At 40.4% G+C, this 7,494-nt stretch overlaps 1 protein-coding gene and 1 long non-coding RNA gene across 5 annotated transcripts in view; one reads left to right on the forward strand and one right to left on the reverse strand.

Moving 5' to 3' along the window:
- The window catches only part of LOC147153265 (phosphatidylinositol 4,5-bisphosphate 3-kinase catalytic subunit gamma isoform), a 19,377-nt gene extending 13,507 nt beyond the window's left edge, over positions 1–5,870 (forward strand). For 3 of the 4 annotated variants that reach the window (XM_086026724.1, XM_086026742.1, XM_086026718.1), the window contains 7 exons: positions 562–656; positions 2,115–2,258; positions 2,439–2,529; positions 2,927–3,057; positions 3,183–3,294; positions 3,449–3,606; positions 5,323–5,870. In XM_086026724.1, the coding sequence (XP_085882850.1) occupies positions 562–656; positions 2,115–2,258; positions 2,439–2,529; positions 2,927–3,057; positions 3,183–3,294; positions 3,449–3,606; positions 5,323–5,577 (986 nt within the window). In that variant the 3' untranslated portion in view covers positions 5,578–5,870. The remainder of the gene's footprint in view (positions 1–561; positions 657–2,114; positions 2,259–2,438; positions 2,530–2,926; positions 3,058–3,182; positions 3,295–3,448; positions 3,607–5,322) is intronic. The other variant, XM_086026732.1, reaches the window with a different exon arrangement.
- LOC147153266 (uncharacterized) overlaps positions 1–7,494 on the reverse strand; it is a 14,534-nt gene that overhangs the window by 4,228 nt on the left and 2,812 nt on the right. The window lies entirely within an intron of this gene.

Genomic DNA, 7,494 nt, shown 5'->3' on the forward strand with positions numbered 1-7,494 from the left:
ATTCCCAAATACGGTAAACTAGACTTGCCCCGGCATAAAAATTCTGATAGTTTTTACACCAAGTGCACATGCTCCTGTCTACGAAAATAGGCCCCGAGGTGTTTGGCGACGCAGTTACACTTCTTGTCCCTTACCTCGTTTGTTCCGTGTGGGAACCCTATTAATTACGCCATAATTTTACAGAATTGCCCGTGCCTTTGATTATAGTATTTATGACTACTTTATAACAGAAATCAATTTTAAAAAATGCTGGCAAGTTATCAAGGGCTGCGGGCCTTGAGTTAATTTGCTGTTTGTTTCTGTGCTCTGTGACTGTCGGGCAACCAGTCCACGCTGTGCCCCACCTTTTGTCCAAAGTCAGCTGGAATAGGCTTCAGCTCACCAGTCACTCTAATGAGGACAAGCGCTAGAAAATGGATGGCTGGAAACACCTGCTGCTAGAAATTTGTGAACGGTCCACTGTCTAACCTGCCAGCTTTGGCAACAGACAGAGATGCATCAGGGCCAACAGTGCCAGTATCATTTGCACAGTAGACACTTCTCAAATTTGTTTCATTACAGCTTCTTTAAAGCTTCAAGAATTTCTTCAGGACAGCCGGCTGCCCACTGAATTTCTGCTGCCTTTGGATCCCCGGGTCAAAGTAGGACAGATTCTGGCAAGCATCTTTATAGTCTACGTGTGTGTTTGCAGATTAGGAGTGGATGGGCATTGATTCACACTGAATAAGCTATGTTGCGCCATGGGTGCAACTGAATTCATCAACTGTATTCATCAAGTGTAATATCAAATAGAGCCATATAGGGGAAGTCAACGCAAACATATTATTTTCCAGAATATGTTCTATGCCGGCCCAATAGTTGAAATAATACGTCATTCTGATTAACATTGTGTTTGTGGAATATAAATTGAGCAGCAAAATGCATCCACTTTTAGCTATCTCAGGGTGCGGCCATTTTGTCACTTCAGTTGACTGAAGATGACATCGAAGTTGCTCAGGGCTCAGATAACAACCAATCACGGCACACCTGTTTTCCGAAGCTGAGCCATGATTGGTCATTATCTGAACTCTGAGCAACTTCGATGTCATCTTCAGTCGACAGAAGTGACAAAATGGTTGCCCCCTGAGCTAGCTAAAAATGGGTGGATATTCTGGAAAAAAAGATGTTTGTGTTGACTTCCCCAATCAATCAATCAATCAATCAATCAATCAATCAATCAATCAATCAAAACACTTTATTTGTCCCTGAGGGGCAATTTAAAGCAAAGGCTCCAAGGTCTGAGAACTAGAATTTTTTTTCTCCTCATATTTGCGTTTCACAATTTGTTACATTTATCAAATCATTTTTTGTGCAACATATCCCAACCTATTCTCTGGAAAACCCACCTATTCACAAAATGCCACAAGATGCCTGCATTTGTACATGTACACTTTTGGTGTATTTTTTTCTAAATGATCATCTTTAAGTTTAATGGTGTAAACTGTATTGGGATCACAGTTTGTGGTAAAGTGTTAGTTTAACCTATAGACAAGGTCAATTATAAGTATTTTTAGGGGGTGTCAATTACTTTTTCGTTAATCAATTACGTTTTTCTCATTATTCGCATGCAGGGCTCGATCCCTATCCCCTGTGAATAGCGGGGGACTACTGTATTGCATGCACACAATAGTTTTGGTTCAATTCAAGGAAACTCTGGTGGCTCTAAAGGGATGAAAGACATGTAGGCAAAGTGATTTATTATAAATTACCTAATTAGTAGTGTGGAGCAATAGGTAATGTTGACTACTTTACGTAGTGTTTATCTACAATGTAGAAGTCAACTCATACTCACATACACGTAAACTCCTACACAAATGTCAACAATAAGGCCACAACACGGGGCGACTACCCCCACAGGTTTTAATGAATGAATGAATGAATTAATAAATAAGTCATTACGCCACTGGCCACCATTGGCAATTGTTATTTATTAAATAATTAGACCTCTAATGTACATATTTGATATTCTGTGCTTTTTCTGTTGTTTACTGAAGTTAAAAAAAATGCCCGGGTACATCGCTCTATTTTGATCGCCCCTGACGGAACCATTTCTCCTCATTTCCCTTAAAATGCAGCTAGACAAATGCAAGGTGATGGCGTCAAAGAAGAAACCACTGTGGTTGGAGTTCTCGCCCATGCCATCACCCACCTCTGCTGCACCTGTTGGGATCATTTTCAAACAGGGGGATGACCTCAGACAAGACATGCTGGTGATTCAGGTGAGGCAAATTGGTCAGTTGGGAGAAAAAGGGAAAAAAATGACCCCAAATAGTCATTGGGTGTTTCATCTACTGTCTCCCCAGGTAAACAAGCAGTTGCGGATAAGTACACCACTATTTGAGTTTCTCTCACTGTGGGGCAATGTATTTCCCCCTCTGGATAAATCTGTCTTTATTTAGACTTTGGCCGTGATGGACTCAATCTGGCAAGAGCAGTCTCTGCATCTCAACCTTGTCCCATACGGTTGCATCTCCACAGGACACAACATAGGTAATCATAGTCAGGCACTTAAAGAGGGTCAGATCCACAATCAAGATCTGGCATGTCTAAAGTCCGCCCGACAGATAATATTTTACCAATATTTTTCCTTCCAAAAAGAAGATACGATGGGAAATTCTCTTTTGGGAGTCTGGAGTTTGTCTGAAATTAATCAATCAACCAAAGAAACCCTTTGTCCGGCTATTTCTGAAAATTGGTCCATGGGCAAGCCGTTCAGCATTTCTGCCCCATTGTTACATCATATCTAAAACCATTATTTTTAACATATCGTAAAGAATTGGCTATCTATGAAATGATTTGTCTTTTTTATGTGATCTACAAGTGAGACTTTCTTGCACCACTGAGCAAAGCATTGCACCACTGAATCAAATCTCCATGTATTTATTAGGCATGATTGAGATTGTCAGGGATGCGGCCACCATTGCTGCAGTCCAGAGGAGCAACGGAGGAACAAATGGATTCTTCAGGAATGACGCTCTCTTTGAATGGCTTAAATCCAAGTGTTCTCTCCAGGAAATTGTAAGCAATGATTTAAATCATTCATCTTGGCTGCAAATGCCAAAATGCCAAATGAATTTGGCCAGATGATACTTTTCAAAAATCTATGCTTAAGTAATACAATTTTTACATTTTCTGTCATACAGCACTTCAAAACTGTAGAGCGGTTTGTAAAGTCCTGTGCCGGCTATTGTGTGGCTACATATGTACTAGGCATTGGGGATCGTCACAATGACAACATTATGATCACAGATCAAGGTATGATATACCGTAATACTTTCTACCATGGTATACAAAAGACAGCGTTTGCCCCTAACCTCCATCCAAGTGAAACCACGGATTTGTGTCATGTTTCATGTAATGTGAATAATCATTAGATTGTATCAACTAAAATTGCCCTTATGCTATTTAGGCAATTTGTTCCACATCGACTTTGGCCACATCTTGGGTAATAGGAAGCACTTCCTTGGCGTGAGCAGGGAGCGCGTGCCATTTGTCCTAACACCGGACTTTCTGTATGTCATGGGAAGGGTCAAAGGTGGCAATAGCCTCTACTTCCAGCGTTTCCGGGTAAGGACACTCTGGTTTTATCCAATGACATACACACCTGCATTTGCGCAAACAGCACGAGCGATGTAGTATGTACATTAACCAACCAGGAGTCGGGCAGTAGGGCTAATTCTGATTCGCTGTTTACTATCCAATCGCAACTAAGAGATGGGGAGACAAAGGAAGAAAAAAAAATCAACTGCTGGTGTTTCAAGGGACAATAACGTTTAACCAAACAAAGATACTTGGAAAAAAATATATTTTTGAATTATTTCCACAACAATAAGAACAGCAAAGTGTGTTACAATCCAGAAGAATACCGACCCTTCCATCGACTGTTTGTGTTTGAGACGTCATACTTATTGCTGAAAAATGCGATTGGATAGTAAACGGCCAATCACAATTGGCCCTACTGTTCGACTCCTGATTGGTTAAAAATTGTGCCACAATTATACCGCCTGTATCGCAAGCGTGAATCAGCGTTTTGTACATGTAGTGGAGAGAAGACGCAAGCAGAAAAACATGCTTGTGCGTGCATGTGGATGGTTTTATACACGAGAAACACATTTTCGAACGCACAAAACATGCCTATTTTACGCGGTATTTCACAATACATACACGCGAAACCCTTTTTTGTACGCGGTATTTGATATTACGCTGACCTGATTGTGGCATCAATCTAAGGCCATACACGTCTCGTTTCCTGGTCATGTGACACGGACCAGTCCAATCTTCCAATAGATACATGCGATTCTGCGGAATTGCGTGGTGAATTAAACCAAAAACAGTTGAAAATTTGTTCTATTGATACTTGTTTAAGGTAATCGATGCCAAATGGGTAGCATGTGAATATCGACATATCGATACCAAAGGATCCCATCCCTACTAAGGGCTCAGGTTACGACTGTCCTGGCTCACCTGTTCCGTGGGTTTGGTCATGTGACACACGCAAACTGAGCCCTGAGGCATTGTGATGTCATTTTCAGTAGACAGTAAGTGGCAAAATGGCCATCCCTGAGATGGGTAAAAACGGGTAGATTTAGCTGCCCGATTCATATTCCACAAACGCGATAACACAGAATACTGTTTAGACTAGTGGGGGTGCATAGATCATATTAATTAATTAATTTATTTTTTTTTACTTGACTTCCTCACTAATGATCCAGTCTCATCTTAAGGTACTGGGAGGAATGACGCGTGAAGTGTCTTCTGCATGATTATGTTTTGGTCACCATCATGGCAGAAAACTGTTTTCCTGTTGATAGGATGTTGAAAGGAAGGAATTCAATAGTAATTTTACAATCTTTGGATAATTTACCTTTATTTTAATCCAGAACACAACTCTATGCGCCTAAAAAGTTTTGAAGACTTAATTGCTCCATTTTTGAGCCTGTCTCCACATGTTACACAGAGTGGGCTGAATTATTGTCACTTCAATAAATCTTCATTTCCTTTGAAGTTCGAGGCTTTTCGTTTGTTTCGTCATTTGAACTTTTCCCATCTCCGAAGAAGCTCTCCAAAGACATGGGTTCCATTGCTCTAAATTGACTATGCTGTTTCCAAAAGCTAGCACAATTGGTTCATGGAATACTTTACATTGTCGTTAACCCTTGCTGAAATCAGCAATTCTGCCAATTGGACAATCCCTAAAGTAAAACGTGATTTGAAATTGTATGATTGATGACAGTGTACATAATATATGGAGACTAATGTGATCATTATATATTTATTGAACAGAATGTGTGCACTCAGGCATATCTTGCTCTTCGTGCACACTCTCGCCTGCTGGTCACCCTCTTCTCCCTCATGCTCCTTTCCGGCATGCCTGAGCTGAGCGCTGTAGAGGACATGCACTACCTGCGGGAGGCGCTGCTGGAGGACAAGAGTGAGGCAGAGGCCAAGGACCATTTCCTCCAGCAGATTGATAAGTGTGAGCAGTTGGGCTGGACCGTGCAGGCCAACTGGTGCATCCACCGGATGGCAAATAGATAAATACGAAGCATGGGTGTCAAAACCTTCAATGACACATTTTTTAAGATGATGTTTTGACATGTTATTATGATTGTTATAACTGTTTCTGACACACAAAACAATTTTAGCCAAGAAGGCGACTATACTGCTTGGTCAAGGTACATTCATCTGCCATATTGTGGATAACACATTTGTCCCGCCCAGTTGTTACTTGTAGTTTCACTGCATTAATCTATAACAGTCCTTTTAATTGTATTTTTTTGCTTTAGTTTCTCTTGAAATTTGTTTTCACAAATACTTTAAATGCCACTCGACTAAGAGCCTCCTCGCCCATTTTCACTTCAATATAGTCATATACTTTTATCTTAATCAAGCATGTGTTTTGCAAATCACTTCAACCCTAATGAGAACAATCATTTAAAAAAAAAATGGATTGATGGCAATCTACTAGTACGGTAACCTAGTGGTTAGCACGTCTGCCTCACAGTTGAGAGGTCCAGAGTTAAAATCTTGGCTCAGGACCTCTTGTGTGGACTTTGCCCGTTCTCGTATGCTTGCGTAGCTTAGCTCCTGGTACTCCGGCTGTATTCCACATTCCAAATAACATGCATGTTTGGTTTCTTGAAGACTCTAAATCACAGGTGTCAAACTTCAGGCCCTGGGGCCAAATCTGTCCCACTGCATCACTTTGTGTGCCTCACTAAAACAGATAACGAGTCTACTTCAGGTTTCTTGCAAAATATATTTTTCTTTCATTTTGACCCCAAAAAAATCTGTATCAAAATTTCATTTTTTCTTCACTTTTAACAGGTACTAAAAACATTTTTATTCAACATAACCGAATCAACTCGAATGGGTTACTCTTTGTACTTTTGTCAAAAAACACGTCATAATCCAACAAATGAAAAATCCAATTTGATCAAAATGATAGAGTGCACTTTCGTATGTACTGTAGCGATTTATCTTAATCATTCGTTTATAAAGCAATATTCACTTCTCTCATTAAAACATATCAGAATGTAGACTACATGTCATGTTGATCCATGGAAAGGTTTTCCTTTTTAGTTTAACATAACTTACTTTAACATCCAGGATCCTGCGCCATGCCATGGACAACGATGAAATTGAGTTTTTTTCTCTTTGGTCGCATTTTAAGTAGCATTAGTCGGCCAACACCTATGCTTCTACTTTTGAGCGTCCCTCCAATGTAGCACCTTCATGGTTTTCGCCCAAGTGCGCTCCACACGTAGATATGTCACCAATAGGAAGATGGGACGCGCCATCAAAACATTCCTCTTTGACGACAATATGCTATGACTGTTCTGACTCAGATGGGAAAATTCTGATTTGCTGTTCATTTCTAAAGTTTTCTATTCTGCCAAAATGGCGTCGTTTACATTTGTTTACACAGTGCATTGTGGGATGCGTACGTCAACATCAGTAAGACTACATTTAGGCTAGGTTCACACCGCAGGTCTTAATGTTCAATTCAGATTTGTTTTAAAAACCAGATTTCTTTTGTTTAAGGGTTCATATTACATTATAAATGTGACCTTGGTCTTGTCAGCTGTATGAACACATGCGTCGCCAAAGTGACCTGCATGCGCAGAAGAGACGACGTCACTCACTACGTATTGTTTACGGAAATAAATGTGGTCCAGCATGTCGGGGCATTTCTACAGTGGAGCGATTCGTAGGAGGTAGAAATAAATACAGTATTTGGGGGAAATTACGAGGCTAGGCTTTTCTATCTCATTTCTTGGAGACATCAACGATGACATCACGTCATAACCGTACGTAAAAAATGAATCGATCTGAACCGTGGCTGATTTACTACTATCACCACAAATGTCCAATTTATGCTTCATGTTCCATGTGTGATTCAATTAAGTAAAATATAACGGCAATACTGTTACTCAAAACGGCGGCATGGTGGTC

This window comes from Filicampus tigris, chromosome 1, assembly GCF_054856515.1.
Source record: "Filicampus tigris isolate MCC_2025a chromosome 1, RoL_Ftig_1.0, whole genome shotgun sequence".
Classification (NCBI taxonomy): domain Eukaryota; kingdom Metazoa; phylum Chordata; class Actinopteri; order Syngnathiformes; family Syngnathidae; genus Filicampus; species Filicampus tigris.